The sequence below is a fragment of the Mycetomoellerius zeteki genome, unplaced genomic scaffold (genome assembly GCF_001594055.1).
Source record: "Mycetomoellerius zeteki isolate Tzet28-1 unplaced genomic scaffold, Tzet1.0 scaffold106, whole genome shotgun sequence".
NCBI classification, from domain to species: Eukaryota; Metazoa; Arthropoda; class Insecta; order Hymenoptera; family Formicidae; genus Mycetomoellerius; species Mycetomoellerius zeteki.
In genome coordinates, this window is record NW_017255975.1 from 4,841,252 (window position 1) to 4,867,110 (window position 25,859).

Sequence of the window (25,859 nt, forward strand, 5' to 3'; positions counted from 1 at the left end):
GAAAAAAAAAGTAGCTGTCGTAACTAAAAACTGCAAAAACTAAATAGCAGGTTCATAAAATATGGACAGCTAAAATATAGCTAATATTTTAAGTGTGATATCTATATTATATCAGCAACAGCAAATCATTTCGCTGCAGTTAATAAATTTATAGTTACGGCAGCAAATATATTATAACAAACTAAGATTAGCTGCGACAGAGAAAATCTTTTTTTCTGTGTATGCCATTAAAATTTGGGTAATAATATTTAAGAAAAATTAAGTAATATATATCTAAATTTAAAATATTTTTCTATGTTAAATCTTCCAAGATATTTTTCTACAAAATGTGCGCTTCTTATTAATTATTTTTCTCAAACTTATATATATTAATGCTATTATTCAGTGTTTCTTTCCTCTGAAAACGTAAGGAAGGAATTACATTTATAGATTACGCGTTATAACTTACACTGAAAATCCAAGTGTGTATGTAGTAAGTGACTTTATACATGTGTGTGATTTAATTTTCCATGTAAAAATAATATATTACACTTTTAAATGTGTAAATCCATTATTGTTTTATTACATAATTGAATTTAGAGTGTTCCTTTATTTTATCACATTTTTCCGCAATGCCAAGAGAGAATATATGAAAGGACACATTTGATAGCCGTCATTGGTACGAGATTTGCGCAAAAAAACGTATAAAAGTGAACGAAAGTTTTCAATGGGCGCTCACTTTTCTCAGCGGGTTGGCCGGTGACCGCTTCGAGCTGCAGTTAATGGAAATCGCTTTTAACGATAAACGTCCATTATAATGGCCGTCTCTCGTCTCTTCGTCCTTCATCAGTTAAGTCAAGAGGAAAGTGAAAACTGGGGGACCGGTCGCGGTCGCGCGTTGGTAAAAAAAAAAACAAAAAGAATGTTCCGTCTCCCGGCAAACAGTGCAAGTTCGATTATCGGCATAATAGACGGAAAGTTAATTAACGTGCTCGAACTAGTATTTCGTGAGCGAGATTAAGCGTGTTAGAGCAGCCGCGCGTCAAAGTATTCGCCTTGTTAACAGTCAAGCCTCTAACCCTATTAATTGTAATCGCGGATTACAACGTTGGTGATAATATAAACGTGATAATAACAATCACATATAATATACACGTTGCGTAACGAACATAACGAATACGAACGCCTATTAAGTGCGCTGCTTATTCGCGAAGAATATTTAACAATAGGTATTAATTAACCTAGATGCTCGTCGCGAGGTAAAACAATCATAAAGGCGATCATGATGCGGCACCTTTTACATCTCTGGCATTTTATTACCTCCTTCGTCGCGTAACGATACCTATTCGTGGAATCACATTACTTTGCTACCAGCACGAAAATGTACCGGTATGTTACGGCGCCGCGCCGCAGCATGCATTCAACGTCTTTTATTTTTGAACCGAACAAGATTGAGAACTCGAGTAAGAACAGCGAACGGCGGAAACGAAACAATAGATCAGAAACGTGGTAAAAGCTCGTACGCGAAATCGTGTCGGTCTCTCTCGATTCCATTTTACAAGATGAACATTACTGAAGAATTGCCGAAGCGAACGAGGACACGGTACTCATTCGGACAGATCGCATTATTCTCAGCTTGCGGCAAAAGCGATGATCTCGCCACTGGAATTTGTCTTACCTTCGCTGTAGTCTCTCGCAATTATCGAGGAAGCATGTCTCCAACTTGTGCTTTTACCTATCGAACATTTTATTCGCATATCTCGAGAGAGACTTGTATAATTTTGATCTCGTCTTTTCAATGCCTAACATTAAAATATTTGAAGTAACTATAATATATTCCAAATTATAATTCTGAAATAAAATTATTGGTATGTCTTATTTTTTTTATTGATTTATATCTTGTGTATTTATACAATATAAGAGTTTAAGTGTACATATATTGTATATTAAAATAATAGTTTATTTATATTATATGTACCTACTCTTTCTTTGTATGGTCAATGTAAATTATATTCAATAATGTTTAATTATAAATTTAATCTTTTTATCTACATATTATAGTAGGAATATATTTCTTACGATTGAGAAAGGAATAAAAAGTTATATTTAAATTATGTGAATCAATATAAAAAATTTATTAAAAATATGAGAATAAATTCTACGAAGTACGAATCAAATTAAAAGAAATAATTCGCTTAAGGTTGAATATTGTATAAATTTTTAACTTTGAATACTTAAATTTATAACTGAAAGATCTATATCAGTAATTGCTAAAAGGAATTCTTAGAATATTTTGAGTAATTACTTTCAACACGTTATAGTTAATGAACTTTGACGTAAATAATATTTTTCGTTATTTCGCAGCCCATATGAGTATTTTGCAAGACTTATAGCCGGATTCATCAAGTTCCCTCAAGCAGATAACGGCCGTTTCATCAACGTCCGTTAGCACTGACAATTGTTGGAACCACGTGATGGCTTTAACGAGGCACTAAAAATCGAATCCAACCACCGTTAACGAGAATTTGAGGGAGATTAATGAAATAGGCTATTGGTCCACATTTTTATTCTTGGGTAGAAATCTTGTCTCTCACGCAGCAATCTGAAGTCGATTCTTCTTAACATAATTTTTTAATTTCGATAACTAATTTGGCATTTTTAATTATTTAAATTGGCCAAACAATTTTTAAGAAAAGATCGTATCGTGCGAAAAAATAGATAAAAATGTGTAAACTTTTTATTACTTTAATATTTTTTACAAGCTGAATTGTAATTGAAAATAAGATTTTGTAATTAAAAATAAGATTAATCTTTTATATAGTCCTTTCATTAACAAAGAGGTAGATACATAAGAAATGAGCGTTTGCTCTTACTGGTAATGTAATTTTATACAACAGAATGCCTAATACAGATATCGAGATTACATGTAGGTAATTCTCTTTCTCTCTCTCTCTCTCTCTCTCTCTCTCTCTCTCGCAGATAACTGGCATCTCGTAAATAACCACTAAACACTAAGTGCAATTAACAGTTTATATCGGATGATTTAATAGCGTAATCGAACATATTATTCGCTTAAATACAATTTTAGACTTAACTAATAGCCGATCATGTCGAGCATTTAAAATCCGCGATAATATGCACTTCGCTCGTCTTTCGGGCTAACGCACTCGAGTAATGAGCGACATAGTGTCGTTATTTGCTCAGCCATCGAACGGGAATAATCTCTAAATGCGGTGATAAGGCTAATGGCATTGACGCCTACAGTCGTCGTGAATGATTCACACTATTCCGTTGTCGCAAAATGCAGCGATAGCGCGTGAGAACAGGTGCGCAGCATCGTATGATCGATACACTGCAATATTCACCAGAGAATTCTCTCGTAAAGAAAGATTTATTACACTACCGTGAGATCGGACGACATGACTGCCGTAATTCCGAGAAATGCATTTTCAATCAGCCGGTTGGTGGCATTTCTGCATTGCATAAGACTCATTTAATATTGCTTCGTCAGTCACTTATTATTGTTTTATCGTAATGTCATCATGACAGGAATGTAGATTATAATTAAAAAAAAATATCATTTTTATTGTGCAAGTTAAGTATACGATTTGTTCACATATAAATTTAATTTTATTAAGAGAGCAAGCAAGAAAGCGATAAATAATCATAAGAAGAGACTGTATATTCGATTTTTTGGTAAAATTTAGTTAATTAGAACTCATATCTGTAATATTGTAATATTAAATTTACTTTTTAATATTAAATCATGTACTTAACAAGAATGAAATTAAAGTCTAGTTAAAAGTTTAATATTATCAAATGTTATCCATTGTTTATTATCCATTGTTTATTTTAGAATTTAAGTATCTGTGCTTTTTTCAAAAAAGAAATTTTTGGGATAGATATATCGAAATACTTTCTACAAAATGCAAAGTAATTTTTCTTACTTTTCGATTTATGTTGATATCGCGGTAATAAACAACTTATAGCCGAGAGAAATCTCCACTGCTTTATGGATTATCCTCGCAGAAAATCGCTAGAGCCGGCGGTTGCGAACTAAAAATATCTTTTCATTCATAAATTTATTACACCGTTGTCTCATTCTCCACGAGCGCGTTGCAAAATAAACTCGTTGCGCAACACTAAGCAAAATGCATTCATATAAAAATAGATTCGCACACGGTTAGACAAGCTAGTATGCAGCTGCATTCAGGCATTGCATTAAATATCATCGGGCGAGTTTGCCATTGGCTTTTCTATTATTTGCCGAGGACGACGAGAAACGCCGAAGCGTTATTTGACGTGAGAATGGCTTTAATTTTCGACAAGTAGGGGAGACCGGGGTCAGTAAACTATAGGGGTAAGTAGAATAATCGAGGCTACGTTACAAACAATTAATCGCGCGAGACACGCGTAAACCCATCTGAGCACGCAGCAGCAACTGTCGCTCAGTCTGCTGTAACATATCGTTGCGAACATCTATGATAGAAGTTACACTACAATTTTAAAAATCGTACATCTAAGTAAATATTTTTATTCTTAAAGTTTTTGTTTTACAATCGTATATAATTGTCTGAGATATTTTATTTCCATTTAGATAGTAAGTGTAGTGCTTACTTAATAAAGTCCAACAGATTTTTTTGTTTATTTATTTCATATATAAAATAATTTTACAAAAAAAAAGAAGAATATATGAACATAATATGGACATATTTCATATATAATATAATTATATATGAAATATGTCCATATTATGTTCATATATTCTTCTTTTTTTTTGTAAAATTATTTTTAAGTCTAATAGAAGAAATAATAATAATGTGATGATATTAAAAATAGTTAAAAGGATAATTTTATGAACATGTGGACACATTCTAAATGCATAAAGGATAATTTATCGTATTATGTTTGTTATAACTGCAATTCGAATAACGATTCAGATTAGATAAATTGTTATTTAGTACAAAGTTATACATTTTTATAAAAGTTTTATTAATATGTATAGCCAAAGATGTACTTTAAAATATATATTAATCTTCATTTTAATAATGTTAGTCAAATTATCCCATACCATCAGTCATCTTACCCCGGTCCCGAGGCAAGTTAAATCAGATAGAATGCATTAGAAAAATGCATTTTCTAAATATTAATTATCAGTTTTCCCTTATTATTAAAATATTATTAGATAGTCAAATGTATGTTGTAGTAACTGGCGTAGAATTCATTTTTTCGATAAGTCTCTTAATTCCGTCTGCAAAAATTCAAAACTGAAAAATGAGCCTACTAGCTCCGGTCTCCCCTACATTTGTCGTCCCGTTCTGGATATTCACGAAAGACTTGAAATTAATCTCATTAAGTTCGTAATTCTTTAATTTTCATATTATGCCGCAAAGAAGCGGTATGAAAAATTCGATCATCATTTTATTTAATCCAGAAAAATTAAATTGTTTCGTTTGACATTCCATTATACTGTATTTTAACTTTTAGATAAGGTGAATAATGCATTCCAGGCTAATCTGCATAGCTTATCTGCATAAATGCAGATGCACGATCCAGAAACCGGGCACTTTTTTTTAACTATGGAGATCTTAAAAATTCTCAAGTGTGAAATTTCGATTAAATGTTATCTTTTTTCCGCAATCTCCGCAATTCATACATTTATCGAATATAAAGTGATTAGTAATAAGCTAACAATAAAAATATAATTAAGCTTATAAAATTAATTGACATTTTGGTTTGATTGTTTATTTGGAAACCATTGAAAACTTTATATTTAAGTAGATACTCGAGAGAGAGATTGCATTTACCTATAGTTTATCTTTTATAATCGTTAATTTATAATATTCATTTTTGATTACTCGGGAAATAATATCGTTTGTCAAATCTCCTATTTGCGGTTATAAATCATGTTTTCGTCAAAGTAATCGCAATTATTCGCGATCGCGCGAGGTGCGTCTTCGCGTGTAGCTTCGATGTCGAAACGAAAATTTGCGCGGGCTTGATTCTAATTCAGGCGAGCATTAATCATAGGGACACTATCGTGTTCACCTCCGTTACATCGCTCCTGGCATCAAGATATAGTGGTGCAACAGTAATATCTCTGCGTGCAATTACAGCCGGATCGCGCGTATCATGCTTGTCTCGCGATGTATCTCGATGCCCGTCATCTTTTCTTAGACGGTTGGATAAGATCTCATCGCTATATACGTATCTCATTTAGTAATGAACACACCCGATGACATAAGATGACTTATAATCACAAAAACGATTTACGAAGGATACAATTAAAATCTCATTTTGTTTAGTTTTCAATTTTCTACATAAGTTTTATTTACATAATAATTTTCAATTACTTTCAGTTAAATAGTGCCTTAACTCGTTCCTGTAATTATTGTGTAAGAAAATATTAGAGTTTGTATTTTGGAGTTTGTATATGTTTTAAGCAAAACTGAAATTTCCAGAATTTGTATATTTCAATCTATTTAATATTAAGTGGCCTGAATGTTTTATTTTAAATTTTTCTTATGCAAGAAGTTGCACGTGACGTGTCGATATCAGGCGAGTTTCATGCATAACATGAGATGTGCGCTGAAAATACAGCGCAAAAAGTGCAAAACAAGAATTTCAAGCCTGCAACGCGTTCATCTATTTCCACTGCATGCTGTAATTTGATGCACACGCCATATCTCTCTCTCTCTCTCTCTCTCTTTCTTTGTCCTCGATAATTCTAACATTTACCGTCTGTCTGTTCCTCTTTCCTCTTTCGCAACTATCTAGTCTCTCATAAGGAACCGCGGAACATGATTAAGCTGAGTTTTCACTTTCACACGATTTCTAGCCGAAGTTCAATGAGCGTCATCTTTAAGTTGCATTCAAGGTGCATCTACTACTCGTATCGCGGATCGTAGACGCAATTGCGAGACGACACACTTCCGGTCGCCTACTACTGCGGATTACCAGCTGCAGACTACACTATCTTCTCTCGCGGAGAAGTTGGTAGAACTCCAATTTTCTGCATTCAACATCGTTGCGTCTGCGATATCAATTAAGATGACGGTGCGAATGCGACAAACAAATTTCGCTACATGTAAACGTTGAGCGTCGATCGATGTAACTTGTTAGCACAGTATCTCGTAATTATTTATATCTTCGATTGACGTCATAAAATATAATTCCATTTCCGGTCGTCTGATTTTCTCAGTCATTTTATTTTCTCTTATCGTTACCAGCTATTTATTTTTTAAATGAAATTTTAGTAGTATAATATAAAGTGAATGCTTATCGTATGTACTAGATTTTAATTGGACTTTGTCTTGAAAGAAATCTAATCTAAAACTTAATTGTCATAACATTTAATATTAAAGACCAGGACAAAGAAATCCCTAAAATATCTTTATTAAATAAAATTATATGTTTAAATTATCATAGAATTTGCAATTAAAAAGATATTTATGTCTTTCGACGATAAAGCTTACGAAAATAAATTTTAGACATACAGTTCTTCGTTTACGTGTTTATGTTACATAACACCTTATAATTATCCCAGTGAATTTAACAAAAACTTTTTTGAAGCATATTTCTTTTATATCGTACTTCCTGCACGGCGTGCATGTTAATTTAATAAATTGTTTTTACTTTGATTATAATAATTAAATTAATTAATGTCCAACTGATTAATATGAAACTGTCCGTCGCGACGTGCGTCGTTCTGGGCTTCGCTTCTTTCGTCGTCGTTGGATGTATCCACGATTAGCGACGCCGTCGTCGGCCAATGTCTATTTTCGCATGCTTCACCGGTCGATACTAGGCTAGATCCAATTACCGGTTACCGTGGAATTCGCCTCGCACGTGGCTACGTTTATCATGCACGGGCACGCGTGCAAAACATACGCGCTCGGCACTCACGTAGCAAACGTAATATGCTTCCTACTAAACAATTAATTTTTTAATGAAATGATTTAATTAATGAGCATTCATACATTCGTTAAATTATACTAAGTCACGTAAACGTTAAATATATATACTATTAACCTCAGCAGATAACACGGAATCGATAAAATTATCTGATGAACATTTTTATTTAGGAAAAACACGGGAAGAGAAAAAAGTTTCTTTGGATTTAGTATTCCTATTTATTTGACTAAAATTTATTTTATTGAAACAACATATGCTTGTACGAAATATTGTTTATTTGAATAAAAATTTTGCTGTTTCATTCGAGAAACCTCTATTATTTGACAGAAATAACATTATTATTTGAAGTAATATCTTTCAATCAAATAATACATTATTTGGTTACAATAAACACAAACAATGAAACAAATTATTTGTTTGAAAATGGCAAAATATATTGATAGAGGTTATGGTAGAGATTATGATAGAAGTTCATGCAAATAATTGCCTTCTTAGAACATTATATTTTTTGACCGAAATTACGAAAACAATGGCTTATAAGTGTCTAACAACAGGATTAAACGAACAGCACTATACACCCAGAGAAAGGTTTCTTTCATTCAAAGAAATGTTTCTTTGCTATACGGTTAAAGAAAAAATTTCTTTGATTTGAAAATAATTTTTTTAAATCAAATAAAAAAATTTATTTGATTTTAAAAAATTATATTCAAATCAAAGAAATGACGTTCAAATCAAAGAAATTTTTTCTTTAACCATATAGCAAAGAAACATTTCTTTCAATCGAAGAAACTTTTCTCTGGGTGTATGCTATATCAATTATGTTTGTGCAGTATAATTTGATCACGCGAATGCCGAAGATAGACATTATTTGTTCAAATAAATAACATGTTTAAGACAAAGATACACATTGTTTCAAAATCAAACAATCGCACTTATTGATTTAAACATTGGTTTGTTTGGACCATTCCAAATAACAAATTTATTTGTGGATACAATAAAATTTATTAAATCCAAAGAAATCTTTTTTTCTGTGTATAATCATTCGTTATATATCAGAAACTTTTTATTTGTTATGAAAAACAAACAGAAAATATTTACCAAAAATCATTTCTAATTTAAGCAAAATATCTTCTGAATAAATATTCAACGAACTTATTTGTAATTAGGCTCAGTTCCACAACTCACAGTTAACTCTTAACCAAGGTTCAACCTATTCATTGTCTTTTTCTAATTCTAGAATTGGAAAGAGATGAGAAACAAGTTGAACCTCGGTTAAGAGATTTATATAATTGTTGTTGCGCGCTTTTCTCGAAAACCATAATCTCACGAATTAGATTTCTGTCGCTTTAACTGAACTTCCGTAATTTAATTATCACAATTAGCTGAATTCTAGTACTATTATCCGAGTCACCTGCACAGAAAATGTAAATCCAATTTCTACCGACCTAATGGTGTATCGGCATTTAGCAAGAATACTTCGCTTCCCACTTTCGAGTTAAATTACCTGTTTAATGTCACTTATTTTATTACATTATTTCCGCGTGTAACCGATCCGGAAGCTGTAATGTTTTCTTGTGATTGATTTGCGTTTTATATTGCAATTTGATCGATATTGTATACGCAGTGTAGCGGAAGAAATATGTTTTTACTTTTTACACACTCTTGAATTTTGCACGCGAGCATGTTTTTGTCTGCTTAAAGCGAAAGCGCGAACGATATTTATCGACACTCGCAAGTTCTGCTTTTTTTATTGCTCTCTCGCTTATTCCACTTTGCGTTTTTGTTTTTCTCTCACTTCACTCGCGGATTTGCAAGCACCGATGTCCATTATCCGCTTCCACGGAACGGAAATAGACGATCGCGGAATTCACGCGTACGCGTTAAAACGCGAAAATAGTATCAGGCATTTCGAGCAATAGTCGTGCCAGTAATTTCGTTCAATCCGTTTCGTTTTTTCTTTCATGCTTCGATTTAGTGGAATCATTAACGTATTATATATAGATTAATTCTATAGAGACTTCTCTACAGAAATCTAATACTAGCCAATTTATTATTGAAAGACAATAATTACTTATTTGGAGTATTAAAAATTCTGAACAACAGCTTTTAATACTTAAAATAAGTTATAAAAAAAATTTATTTATTTATTTGATATTATAATAGGTAATTAATTACTGTCTTTCAGTATTGGTCAGTATTAGATTTTTGTAAGGGTTACGTTCGCATAAAGCGTATATTTAATGATAATGATAACGACTATTTAATTCAACAGTGTTTTAATTAGGAAAATAATTTTAAAAAGCAATTTTGTTTAAATCCGAATTCTTATATGTGAACATAAATTTGTCATTTTGGAAAGAACCTGCTCTTAAAAATAAATATTTTTCCTTGTTCTTTATTTAATTCACTCATTTTGGTTCGATTGTCATACGATTTTGTGTGCTTTTAATATTAAATAAAAAACTATATGTTTGTATCTAATTGTAAAATAAACTTGTCCAGGTACAAAAAGCCAAGCTGTATTTTACAAGAAACATTCTAACGCAGCATATACAAATTGTACGCAGTCTAAACGCTTACCAAGAGCCGCGATAAACATAGACTCGCGTGCCTGCGAACTAATTAAGTCGGTTTCTCCTGTGTTAGCTGTAAATAAAATAAACCGAAGCTCAACGGGGGACCGTAGTCTGCGATATATTTTGCGCGATTGCTTCTAGTAGAAGTACATACTCTTTTCCAAAAATACTATTTTTGAAGTTAATGCATATTAATTTAAAAATCCTTCTTGTGTTCTTAATATTAGACACGGTATTCATGCAAAATTAATAACGTGTAAAGATTTAAAGCGTATAACTTAAATCTGAAGTAAATACATTGTAAAAATGATACTTTTATTTATTTAGCAATGAAATTTTTTTAACAAAATGTTTCTTTGTAATATTTATCGACGCGTTTACATCAATTCGCGTACGAACTTCCTCGAGATACGAAACGCAAATTCCAGTGTCGATAATAGGATCCGATTGCATCGACTATTGATAGCGATTAAGTCATTGTCGCGTTATCGAGTGTACGTATATCATCTTCATGAATGGCCATGGAGAAATATTCTTGCCGCTTCAGTATCTGAAGTTCTCAGCGGAACTCAGGACTGTATAATTGTTCTTTTTAGTAGTCTACTAGTCGTGCCATTTATAAAATGATAGATAAATGAACATGTGTAATGGTAGATAAAAAGCGTTGTGTGAACAATTCTTAATAAGAATCTCACGAAGTACATCTTGCAGATGAATATCTTTCGCTTTTTACGATAATTTAGTGAACTTGGTGTATGCTGTGAGATATTCACCTTATGTATAATTCGATATTTATATTAACTAATATGAATTCCTATATTTTTTTATTTAATTTCTTTAAGTGAATCATATTTTATTTAATTGTAAAATATATTTTAACAATCTTAAGGTACATCTACATACTTTTATTTTTCATATATTTTAATCTAAAAATAGATCTTTGTTTTTTGCGTGATTATGTATTTTTTCTCATCAATAGATTTTTATTCGTAGTCACATTTCGTTGAAAAAAATTGATTCTTATTTCCATTTTTTAAAGTACATATATTATGTGAAAACTATATCGCAGATTAAATTGGTCATTGTTTCGACGAAGCGGTGCCACGAATCCGAAAAATCCCGTGTGCTTTAAATAAGATCTTTGATTATTTTTCGAATCATTATTGGTCGTAACTGATGATTCCCACGACAATTCGATTTTATTGGATGTCACGATTTAGCGGTGAAAGATTTACGAATGGCAGGGTAAAGCGGAACTACAAAAAATAATAGGAAATGAGAAAAGAGAGTCTCGCGATTACACGCATCGATGCTCTCCGTCTGCTATTCTCTTCCTCCTTTTTCCATTCCTTTCTTCTCGTTGTGTTATTCATTGTTCTTCGGGACTATTGCGCCGTCACCCTATGTTCTCTCCTCGGTCTCGTTCGAATTCGCGATTGTACCCTCAACAAATTAAACTTCAACTCACCCCGAAGTGCTCACCATTCGCGTGAAATGCATCGCGCACACATATCCCTGTTTAATAATAACCAAAGTTTTTCCTTGTTGCCGAAGAATTTAGCAGTTTTGAAGCTGGGCCGATGAGAGATGCCACAATCTGTGCGCGATGCTAACTAATTTCAAAATAACTAATAACGAAAGATATGCATGTGTATAAACTACGTCATTAAAATATAGTAAATTAGGAATACATGTTATTAATAATCTTATATCTAAAATATTTTAACAAATATTTTCTATAAAATCTTTATGTTATTGAAAATAAATTAATATATGAGTAGTGTGAGATAAAATGAACATTTTTAAATTTGATTAATACAATACATATTTTTAATTATACATTTATTTTATAGATAAATGTTTATCTTAATGTATCAATAGATTGATATATGTCGAAAGCACTAATGGAGTTGATAAATTATATAATATTCTCATAATTCTGTTATGTAATGAAAATACATTTAATGTTTATGTGTGTAAATGTGCGAATAACATAAGTCTACAATTCACAAACTTTCGTAGCATATAAAACATAAAAATATTGAGTTAAATTAATATTACTTTTTTTAAGAATGATAACAAAGTAATTAAATGATTTTCACATTGACAACATCTCAAAATTATGAAGACGCGTTTCTTTCTTTAATGAGAGAATACGAATTATTATTACAGTATTGCAATTATAATTTTGCATCGTAAAATTATACGTTGAAAATTGAGTTTTACATCGTCTGAATGTTATTTTGTATAATATTTGCCAGTCACATATTCTGTTGGTTTCTTCTTCTATTATTTAATTTCTCATCTCGTGAATCTATCACACTGAGGTGTCGAGTGTAGTTACGAATATAATGAAAATTAGTATTCCTTTCCAGGACCTCGCAAGATATCTTACCTCGATGTGCTCTAGGCCTCGTTCTTACTCGTCTTATCGTACTCAAAATGCAATTCCGAGCAGCCTCGACCGCATTTTCCGTCTCCTCGTCCTAACTTATGATCCCGTGAATACATAATGATAATTTAATGGATCGTTGAAAGGAGGTGCTAAGCTCTTTACAGATATTAAAGAGATGTGTTGACTTAGCTTATATTGCAGAAGTGTGTTTTTTTTTTAACAAGAGATCTTTTGTAAATGTGAAGGTAGTATACGTTTTTATAGATCTTCATAAGACGTCTTTTATTGATTTAATTCGTCTTAGATTGATATTTGACATTTGATATATTATTTTGATTTCAACAATGAATTAATTTAGAAATATAAAAATTAAAAATAATCCTTTAATAAAAAAATTGTATTCTAAATTGATAGTCGAATTTATTGTTGCCTCTTTTCGATTGGTTGTTTCATTTTGCTTATTTTGTACTGCGAGAGTAACTATCATCACAAGTTTTGACAGCTCATAAATTATCGTGATTGATCTGTATACTTATATATTTATTATTTATGTATTTGCGTACTTTTTGTATAAGCATATAATATTAAAAGTTAAATAGCGCGCGTTTGTGTTGTCTATAATAAAATTAATTTGCTACAGTTTTTAAATGCAGGCTATTTATGAATGAAATTATTCACCATTTAGGAAAAAATCATAATGTATTTAACTATTGAATATTAATTATATATAATGTATTGATATTATAAATTCAGCTAATAGAATTATAATTTAACTTATTGATTGAATATTAAAGTAATGTTTCATATTTATAACGTTTTACAATGATTCGCGTTTACTATTTATATGCTTGCAGCACTACGATTTCTTCAGACCGATTGCGACACGTGCCCTCAATAATTCGATAGTGTTCTTGGGGGTATTCATCTGCCATCGGATTGAGCATAGTTAATAAGTCAAAATTCATTTTATATTTATTGACTTTTGAAAAAAAAAGAGACAAATTAGTTTTGTCATTCAAAAATTTAAAGTAATCTAACGGTCCTACCTATAATCCTACTGGAATGATTAAAACTGCTGCAAGTTTGATAAAGTGGCGTGCAATAACATCTGACAGTTTTCCGATGGAATCAACGTGAACGAGTTTAGTGATCGTATACTGCCAAATAATTCCGGAATGAAAATAGGAGACAAATTACGCTTAATTATTATACGCTTTCTATTGTCTTCATTCGATGACGTTCTCACATAAGTATACAGTATACGTACTTTCAGGAATAAAAGGATTTTCTTGTTTTAATATACTCTATTTAATTAGACATTTTCTGTGCATTTTACTATTTCCATTAGTTACGTTTCCATTTCTAGCTGTGGAACAGGCTTATCGCCTGTTTCAGAACCATGTCTTACGTAATAATATCACAGAGAAGCCCTCCTCGGCAACCAATAGAACGAAAGCTACCACTCACAGTGTATATTTACACCACGTCGGGTTCTGCTGGTTTTAGTATTATTTGTTCGATAATCGTGTTACAATAAGTTCGAATAAACCACATCGCACATTACAGAAATACCGAAGTATTCTACATGGATACGTTTATAGAAAATCTTTAAGAGGTGCTACGAAATTTGGGTACAAATAAAAAATCCATTAATTAGTTCTTTTTAGACTTAAATTTTGCCATCGTAGATTCATTATTAATAGCTTTTTATTGAGACTTTAATTTTCTCTCTTTTTAGAAATGTACTTATTAATTTAATAACTACTTTTTTGGGCTCTCCTTTTTTTTTACTTTTTGTTTGTAGTTTTAGAATATTTAAAAATATACTTTTGGACAATATTCAATTCCTTATTCACGTTGCACCATTTCGTTAACATTGTTCATCTCTTCAGTTTAGAGAAAGTACGTTGAAACGTTGTTATTAAAGATTTAAAAATTTTAAAAACTTTTAGAGTATAAAACCATCTAAAACATATAAATTGGAAAAAATATATATATTTATTTTTCATGAGGTATCATCAGTTTTTGAATGCTGACCATATTTTTTTGACCAAATTTCTTCTTATTAATATTTATAAAGAGAAATTAACTATTTTATATTTTGTATTTCTTAAATGTGAGGAGTTTATTGTATCACCTAAAAATAAATTAGAAAAAATATGTTTATTTTTCATACGATATATCATCAGTTTTTGAACGCTGATCATTATTGATTATAAAAAACATTTTTTCTTATTAATATTTATGAAACTCATTTCCCTGTATAAACGTATTCAGTTCGCCTTATTCTTGTTCGCCTTATATACTTTTTCAATTTTAATTTCAATTTCAAATGCTGCTGAAAATAGATGAGAGACAAATGAAGGATCCGCCGATCTCGGGCACTCTCCTCGCGCACTCGTCGATTCGTCCAACCCGACAAAAAATGCAGTGACCGTTATTTACGGTTATCTTCGCTCCGAGCAAGTAGGTTGGTCGTGCACATAAAGCGCGCACGCGATATACCGCACGCGCTTCGCGAAAGACGAGAGGGATCGGCCCGTCGACTTTTTGCGCCGTGAAATCGATTTTCCGTATTCCTCTGCCACGAAAGAGAGCCGTGTGAAATCACGACCGCGTGAGAATCGTCACGCTGCACGCAACGAGTTGCCAATTCGAACTGAAATGTAGGCCGATTGATTATCTTATGCAAATTCGGGAGGCATGATTGTTTGACCATAAATGAAACTGAATGGACGTGACGTTCGACATGAACATGAAATAATTAAAATCGCTGAAGAAATGTATTTTGCAAATAGATATGTAGATTTTACGTTTTACCTATACGATGCTTTCATCAGTAAAGAGTTTTAAAGGAAAATTAGCTATTTTAAATTGTTGAAGACGATTCTCTTATTTGACGGACCACAGTGATATGCACGATCAATATTAATATTAATGTAAGATTATTCAAAATTTCTGGACTACATTTATTCACTGATATTTTTTGTAAAATAATTTAGTGTGACTTAAGATTAAACTTAAGATAAGACTTAAGACATATCGTTAATCAAATAATTTTGTAATTATTTTTTATACGCATTGACTCCCATTGCTCCATTATTTGCTTATTTTTGTTATTAAGTGTTGAGAGTCTGTTTATCATTGTTTAGTTTGGATATATGTATATATATAATTTTATGTTTTATATTTCTTAAACCTGAATTGTTATATTGATGTATAAAAGGAAATGACATGAACTATTTGTTAAATAATTATAGATAGAGAGATGGGAATTTTTTTGTTTAACTCGAAGACTTAAATCTCCTTATTTTAAAAAACAGAAACGGTACTTTTTAAAATGTAAACGTTTTACGTATTTTTCTGAGTACGAGTATTTATTCAATTTTATTTGATGGTCTTCTTATGTAGATGATAGACTTGTGACGTAAGTTTCGCCGTACGACAATCATCTGCGACGAATCCTTATCGCGACTTCCTGACGTCGCTCTCTGTATACTTGTGCAATAGGCAAACTAAATCTAATGGCTTCCAGGGGCGGTTCTGTTCAGCATTGTAATCCGTAATGTAATCAGCAAATGGCATTATAACGGATTGTTGCGTGTGAAACGAATCGGCAAATACCGTGCCGGAGTCGAGTTTCGGACCGAAAATCGCGAGACGGAAATGGAGAAATTTCAATGATGCATTGTTTCGTAGCACAAAGTTGCCATGCGGATCTGGAAATTGCGTAAATCGGGAAAATCGGAAATCATTGGAAAATATCAATCGGAAAAAATAGAATGGAAATCATTTTTACGTTGCGAAATTAAATTGCACGAAATTTCACAATTTGTCGTCACGACCTAATTTGAAAATGAATCGTTTTGATATAATGCGAGCTATCGTTCGTAAGAACTAAGGATTACGCGTATATTTTAATGAAATAAAAAAATTATAGATTTTTTTTTCATTGCATTCGAAAGTAATACAAAAAGTTTGGCGACGGTTTAGAACCTGGATTAAAAATTATACTTTATTAAATAGACGTATTTTTAGAAAATAATAATAAGTAAATATTTACTTAGTACTGTTCAAAGAAATATGTACTAAGAAATAGTATTTTTTTTTGTGTGCAGTTATTTTTTATCAAAGACTACACTTGATATATCTTTCAAGAAAAAGAAACTGCTTATCATCGATGGAATTATTTTTCTGAACAGCTTTAATCGCATTGAGGCCAATGTCGCGCAGCGACGATTATTTACATAAATCCGACATGAGGGAAATCATGTTATACACCAATATGTACAAAACGCTTCGCGTCCGCACAAATATCGGCATCCATCGTTATTATTTAATAAGCGTCAAGGCTGAATGACGACCGCGGCGTAAGTGAGCGATATTGCAGACGCTCCAGTATAAAACGCCACTATTCCTATGATTCACTCACGCTTCGCTGCTGTTTAAAGATTCGCTTTGTAGTTCCCCTGCGTTCCACTTGGAGCACACACGATTCTTTCTCTCGTACGCGACCAGCCACTTTTCTGAGGTTATTGTTACATGACATTTCGATAATAGAGCACTACGTCATGTCTTGCCAAAAATTTAGGTTCCACATTAGGTTTATAGTTATGTTTAAAAAATCCTTTTAATTATTCGGTTCTCATTTTTGATAAAATCTGATGGAGGACTTTTAATGTTTAACTCATTTACTTTACTTAATTATGATAGTTTTTTATTTATCCGCATTTGAGGGATTAAGTTGCAAAATCATTTAATTTTTAAATAAGTTGAATAATTTTTTAAACCATTTCTTATCATATCTTTGATGAAAAAAAATTAAGTAAATAGAATTTATTGAATTAAAAGATAGCACTTTTAAATTGTGGTTGTTGTTAAACACTTTTATTCGGCATTCGTATCAATTTATGACAGATCGGAAATGAAACGAGTAGTTTACACGCTTTAAATTCGCAAAACGCATGTGTTTGTCTTCATCGTGATTTAATAATAAGTTTCTTTTTTGTTCTCATATGTCATATGATATTTAATTTCCAATAATCCGTTGACTTTTGTAAAGTTCCCCAAGGGTGGATAACTTCATGGTGTAATCGGACAGGATCGCTCAGTCGTGATTAATTCTTGATATACGGTAGCGTATGAACACGATGTATGCATGATTCGCATACACGTGTGCTTCGCGTCACTGAGTTTGTTTACATGTTCTACAACTCATGTTACTCGTAACGCAGCAGTTAATAGACATTCATCCTGTCGCTTAACGCGAATTACACCCACGTGCGACAGACGCAGAGTCTTCCCAGAATGTGCACTAGTTTGTACGTTGGCTTTCAGGAAAGTTTTTCCGTAGAAATTATGATGACAGAGATGAAAGCTGAAAATATTATGATATTATATCAATCAACTGATTGCACATAGAAAGAACAGTTTTGCTGAAGTATCTAAAAAAATTTAGGTCTGAAAATTTTGTTGTATCATCAAAATAATCATGTAGGATGCTCAAATCAATTATCAGAATTCAAAACTTTGCAGCATTGCCCATCATGCTTCTTATTATACACTGAAAAAATGTTCTGATTAAACCAAAGGAAAGATCCAACAAGAATGGCATTTTGATAATAGGTTGAACAGAATTTTTATTATTCAAATTATGTAGGATGCTTAATCTGGTTGTTAGAATGTCAAAATACTTTTTATAGTATTGCTCATCATGCTTGGAAAAAATGAAAAAACTGAAAAAATGTCTAATTGAACTAACAAAAGAAGTCATTACATAAATTATATTTTAGTGATAACTTTATGATAACCAGGAATTCTGTTTACTCTTATTAAAATGCAATTCTTGAACTCTTTTGTTGATTTAATCATACATAATTTTTTCTCAATGTACATCATTATTTTGATGGTCTAACAGTTATTTCAGATCTGTATCTACCTAAATTTTTAGATATCTTAGCATAATCATTTTTTTCGTATGTTTTGTTATTTCTGACGCATGCTTGTATCTAATAGGGGAAAGGTCTTGGTTGCTCTGGTCATATGATTGTTCTCTCTGTATAATAATGAATTTATGTCAATAAACAAAAGACAGAATTTGTAACAGAGTTAAAAAATCAAATGTTAAAACTATTAAATTCTATTGTTTTTTGTTTCTATCGAATATTTTTCAATATTTATACATATATGTTATATATGTATATTAATATAAAAGCGCAAAGAAAATAATAAGGATGGCGCTATTTTTAAAAAATAAAAACATAAATAAATTAAGTAGTTTCAATATGAATTTGGCTGTCGCTCGATGTCTTTTCTGGATCAATTTTTCATACGAATAGACTCATACTTTCGCACTTCCCGATACATCAACGTATCTGTCCGGAACCAGAACAATCAATATCACTTTACGATTTGAAGGTAGAAGGACGTATGTCATATGTCCATTTACACGACATTAGTCAGTCTTTCTGTGGGCCTCGGGGAAACATTTTATTTGACGTACATGTCATATTCACGTCCAAGAGTCTTTTTAGAAAGGAATGACACTGATCATTTACGTTACATTTTACGTTAAAGCCAAAAACGAGACCAGTGAAATTAACCGAGTATTAAGCAAATAAGTTTCTGCTTTTAGTTGAATATGTTGTGTCCCAAGTCCGTTAGCAACGTATCACGCAACGATGATTAATACGATGTCCGAGATAATTAACGTTCAGTGCAGTTACGATAGCGCGTGATATTCCTGACAGGCGCGTCTAATCAACGCTCATAAAATAAACCGCAAGGGGAAACCCTTGTATGTAGGTCCACCGTACTGCGGTTCGGGCCATCGAACCTTTCTCCGCTGCATTGCAGGCAAATTCATGTATTAATTGATATGAGGAAGAAATTGTATTAACTTCTATTAATTTGCCCACGCACGTATGTATCACTTTAATGCTTTAACATGCAATCTTCTCTATAAATTTCAAAACACTCTACACAGGAAAACCGCAATAAGTAATCGCAGAAAAGTTTTTTTTTACTACACTAATATATTTACGTACTTGAAACGACTAAACGAATACAAGTAAGATGTACATAAAATATTAATGATTGATTTTATCGTATTTTAATTGCTTTCGTGTATTAACCATATAATTAAGGTCTTACACGTGGATCTAATGTCCACATTAATTGTTTCATAACGTTGCAGTGTTGCAAGGATCAATAGCTGCTTGCCAGTTATCGCTGATCCTATTAAATTGAGTATCGAAACAAATAGATGCGCTACAGATTAACGCGATTTAGCACTTTGCTATTATCCCGACATAGTATATCACGAAATATCCTTAAAATAATGAAGTTTATGCGCGATAATGTCTCTCTCATTAAAGTAAATAATATAAAATAACAATATCAAGATTCAAAACAGGGTCGCTTATATGAATCACTAATCAACTAATTGTAAGTACGAAAAGCACCTATTACAGTCAAAGTTAAAAGTTGGAATAATAAACATTTATATAAGTATTTTAAATAAATTTTATCTCAAAAATATGACTGCACGCCGCCGATTACTTTCAGACTTGCAACACAAACTGAAATAATAAAAATACTCCAAAATTAATATTTCGCTGAGATTTAAAATTTAAAATTTATTCGAAATATATGTAGATGTATTATTCCAACATCTAACTTTGACCGCAATAGGCACGTTTCGCGTACTTAGTTAATATAAAATAATATAAATAAATTTCTTTTATCTTTTTTCATTATAATAAATAGAAAGATTTGTTAAAACAAAATATTTCTAATCGTGATTTTTCTTACAGTTGTGAGTATTTATACCAGTAAAATTTCTATGAGTCACGTTATGCTGTCATTGCGGAAACGTAATGTCGAAATGTTTACATACAACTTTTATAAAAGGAAACACACAGTATAGAATGGATCTTCTTGCGGCTCATTGTAGCTCTAGTACTTATAACGCATGATTGCGTAATAATGATTCATTCGATGACACCACGCGATGTCCTCATAATAAACCTCCCTCATGAAGAACCATCATTTACGTTATAGTAAACACCTTGTTATACAGTTGCGAAATGTGCCGTTCTTTTAAACCGGACGAGAAATTTGTCGCTCCATCAGTCAAGCTGATAACATAATGACGCTTTCGTTGTTGCTTTAAATGTATTCAATCAGGACCTGCCCTATCTTGAAAGATTTCATTTCGTAAGCATTCTTTAAAATAAATATTTAGACTGCTTAGTAATTTTAATGAATCAGCAATTTTAATGAATCACATCATTCTTTTGTAATACAAATTTTTTTTTCTATGTGAAGAGTAACGTCAACATTTAAATAATGTAACGAAATGAATATTTCGAGCAATTCGAAAAATTATCTATTCTGAATAATTATCAAATTATTTTGTAGATACGTTTTGTTTCTAACCAGATAAAAAACATAATTAATATAATGTATATAATGAGATATAATTAATCGTGTTAAAAGATTATTGATATATGAAGTATCATGCAAATAACATAATATGCATGATAATTATCGTATCTTTGTTACTCATTCATTCTAAACAATTGCCCTAGGCTAATTATAAATTTTAATTATTTAAGCCGCGATATATATAGCGAATTAGGATAATAGCATCACAATGCAATTACAAATTAACATCTATCGTTAAACTCTTCATAGTTAGCGTCGTTATTTCAAATATTTAACATGCGGTTATAAATCTATCTGCACATTATGCGTTGCTGTAAAACATACAATTAACAAAGGACCTTTCATTCCCTTTGTGTTACGCGAAGGATTTTGCTGTGGAACAGTAAGTTATAATTGGGTCACCCTGAGCACCTGTCATCAACCACTTAATCCTGAATTGCAAAGGAAAACGGGTTAGTGTAGAAAGTTTCAAAAGAAAATGTAATAATAGTGTAGAAACAATGTATTGCGACGTGTTAAATGGAACTACAATGAAACCGATTTTCCGTTCTTGTGTTTGGAAAGGCAATATACAATATTCATTTGAAACGCTCGATAGTAAGTTTTCTCTAATAAAAATGAAATGGAAAATAGAAGAATATCTTGTTTTCGTCAAATTATAATTACCTACAATTAATAGCCAATTAATGAGGCAACATACAATATTTATTTGTAGCGCTGGGTAATAGATTTCTCTAATAAAAAAAGAATAAAAAATAGAATATAGAATAAAAAATATTCTGTTTTCGTCAAATTACAATTATATTTAACAATATTTAATTAATTAATATTAAGTCATAATTATTGATTATGTGATTATTTGATTAATACTTCGTGATTACAATGTAATGTTATAATAATTATTGTAATATAATGTTACAATATTTTCATGAGATAAATAAGATCTATGTGGATACAGTATGCTTCTATAAAATTAACTTTTTAAATGTTTAAGAATAATCAGATGATGATTCGAATTTAATTTGTTCTAGATTCGTGTCAAATTCTTTATATACAGTTACGTTTAAATTTTTCAAATTCCCCAAACGTATTTATAATACAATTTGCCCGGGTGGAAATTACGACCTAGCGCTATATGGACCCCATCTAGTTTTCCACGAGTTAATGTAAGCGCTATATTGGAAGACTAGCCTGGGGCTATACTGGCCGGCATTAATGACCAGCCCCAATATTGGAAAACTTTCTTGGCCCTGGTTCGCGATGCGCTATAGGCCCAATATTGGAAAATTGTCTAGGTCCTGGTTCGCGAGGTGATGCCGCTGAAATTTGAGAAAACTGTCTAGCTTAGGCTTTGATCACGAGGCAGTGTGTTGCCCCAAGATATTAAATCTGTCTAGTCGCTATCTAGGAAGGGACAGGGTAATCTAGTTAGATTTAAAATATATATATATAATAAATAATAATAAATAAATTTTAAACGCATAATGCGTCGTCTATAATTCACGGAGTAAGAAGTAAGAGTAAGAAATTGACCAATCACTGTCGATTGTGAGAAGAATACTGTCGTCGATATATCGACTGTGATTGATCAATTTCTTAGGGACAGTTTCACCAACACCAGTTAATTTAATCGGCCATTAACTGACCAATCGCATTTGCTATTTAGAAGAATTAACCAATTACGGTTGACAGTTAATCACGATTAAACTTAATCGGCGTTGGTGAAACTGGCCTTTATTCTTACTTCTTACTTCATATTATTGAATAACATTAGTTATATTAAAAAATGGTTATTATCATATGGTAGAAGTATAAGGGTATGCTTAATCAGTGGTAGACCACTGCGCATGTATCAAACATACGTCACATTCGACCAGCCTTCGGCTATATCCGGAGCGGTTCGTGTCAATGTAATATGGTCGCCATATGTCGCCAACACATGTGCAGCACACCGAATAAATTTTGTAGTGCAAAATCGAGTGATTTCACATTCAAAATACGTTATGTGGTTAAAGGTTGCGGAAATCATCATCATAAGACAAAAAAATGAGTCGAATTGAAAGGAGTCGGAAAATTTTTCGGATTGAAAGGCATGCTTAAAAGCATACGTTCGAATTTCGCGCTTAATGATGACGTATGCTTGCTACATATTTTGATTGGACAGTGGGCGTGGCCATGCGCAAGAGCATACCCTTAATGGTTATTATGATCCTGCCTCACCGGCCGCTAGCTAGCCCTCGGCTAGTTTTCCCATCTTGACACCCAAGCATAATTCTGTCTAGCGCCTACACTGAAAAAAAAGATTGGCTGCTGCAGCAAATTAGATGGTAAAATATGGCATAGCATTTTTAATTGGTTGCAGCAGTCAATTTTTGGTTGTGTTAGTCTATCGAAATCCTATACTGACATTGCAGATAGGTTAAAGCAACTAAAAATTGGCTGCTGCAGCCAATTAAAAATACTATGCCATATTTTACCATCTAATTTGCTGCAGCAGCCAATCTTTTTTTCAGTGTAAATATTAGGTAGCGCCCGGCTAGATACTGGCGTACCACAATCTTTCCCACGGGACCCAATATAGAACATTAGAATGCCCAGATACATTTCCACTCGGGTAGTAATTATTTAGAATAGATAATTTATCGAATATTTGTAATATTCATTTCGTTACATTATGTTGATATCATAAGTGTACTTTTCATAGAAAAAATTTGTATTACAAAAGAGTGTGACTCATTAAAATCGTTCCAATAATTATATGACGAACGTTTTCACTTTTTCCACATATCAGTCTTCGAATGGAAATACACGGTCCAACCTTACAACTGCCTGGGGATAATTTGCTCATAATGCGCATTATAATGCTCCGTCATCTTTTGTGGGTGTGTAACTTTGGTTTTTTCTTGTCTCTGAAAAGATAGTAACGTTCAGTGTAACATTATTATTTAACGCGTGCGGTACAGGGTGAATTCTTTATTATAAGAACATTCGAATATAAGAATATAAGAACATTCTTTTCTTTAAGCGTGTCGATCGAAAATGAAGTGTCTTAGATGTGTTCAACATCGTTATTCCAATAAAGGTGATAATTATCAAACTCTGTAATTTCTTATTTTTTCTAGTGATGTATAATTTATTTATTTAAAAAAGTATCAATAAAATTACTTCGTAAGATATAAAATCAAATCGACCAACAAATGTCTTAAAATATTCTCTATAATAATTTACTTTTATTAAAATATAAAATATATTTATAGGAGGAAATATAGGAATATATGAAATAGAAATTTGAAAATGTACTAATGATAAAATTTTCAGAAGAATATAAGACTTTCAGTATATTTATATTGTTAAAAAAATTTAAACATGGAAATCATAAATTTTTAATTCAATTTAAAAAATGCAATGAATATCTATATTTTTACTTCTTTATTTTAAAAATATATAGAATACTCTGGATACATTAATTTTTTGACAATGTTATATTGTTATAGTTAACACAGAAATAGCTGATATCTTCTTCGATACTTTGTCTAACGAATTGTCGCAAGAGTGTCGTTTGCCTTTTAATTCGTTCAAGCGATATTTTCATTGAGAGTAGTTGCATTAAGAGATATTAACTCTGGAGACTAATGACACCGAATGACCTCTTTTCTTGTGCTCATTGCAGGAGTGCTGGAGATGGCGGCCACCGAGAGCACGATCCGATTTAGCGGCCACACGTTGGACAAGGCGACCAAGGCCAAGGTGAGTTCGGATTTAGTTTCAACTTGATTATTCCATTAAGATAGCAGCCATTCTGTTCTTTATACTGCATTTATCAATTCATTCGAGATAGATGATTCAATATATAGAGTATCATAAAACATTGATACGAATAAATAGGTTTTGAAAATTAATTTTGAAGATATTTTTTTGCAATGTGATAGTTTTTACACACATAAAATATTAGATATTAAGAGTTTGATAATTAAAAACTTGTGGTATTATCTTTATTTAAACTTAAATGAAGATATTTTATTATCTCATTGAAAATTAATAAATTTTTTATTGTAAAGATTCTTTTATTTTAATATTAATTAACACTGTAAACATATATCTAAATATCTTGAATTTTCGATGAGGAATGGTACGTAAACCAATATTAAACTTTCTTATCAACTTTCTCAGTTTGACGCGAGGAAACTTGTATAACAAACATGTTACATAATATGATGATCAAACTATGTAATAACACAGCTCTTATGTCATAATAAATTTGATCTGATCACAAACTTATCATATGATCAATCAACTAAATGAACGATAAAAGAAGTTAATAGAAGAATAACTGATAATTTATAATAATATTCAATAATATTAATATTTATTTAGTATAAATAATATTAATATTTTGTATTCCCAATCGTCATTCTTGGCGAAAAACTTTACATTTACATGAGCAAGAAATGTGGATCAAAATAATTTCAGTCGACATGTGAGGCAATGTCGACCGTGTTGCTAATTAATCATTGCCATTTTAACAAGATAAGCATTGTGATATTTCT

The 25,859-nt window shown here is 31.6% G+C and overlaps 1 protein-coding gene across 6 annotated transcripts in view; it reads left to right on the plus strand.

Moving 5' to 3' along the window:
- Positions 1-25,859, plus strand: part of trc (Serine/threonine-protein kinase tricornered) — a 157,705-nt gene that overhangs the window by 123,613 nt on the left and 8,233 nt on the right. For all 6 annotated transcript variants that reach the window (XM_018450413.1, XM_018450380.1, XM_018450391.1 and 3 more), the window contains one exon: positions 24,983-25,059. In XM_018450413.1, the coding sequence (XP_018305915.1) occupies positions 24,983-25,059 (77 nt within the window). The remainder of the gene's footprint in view (positions 1-24,982; positions 25,060-25,859) is intronic.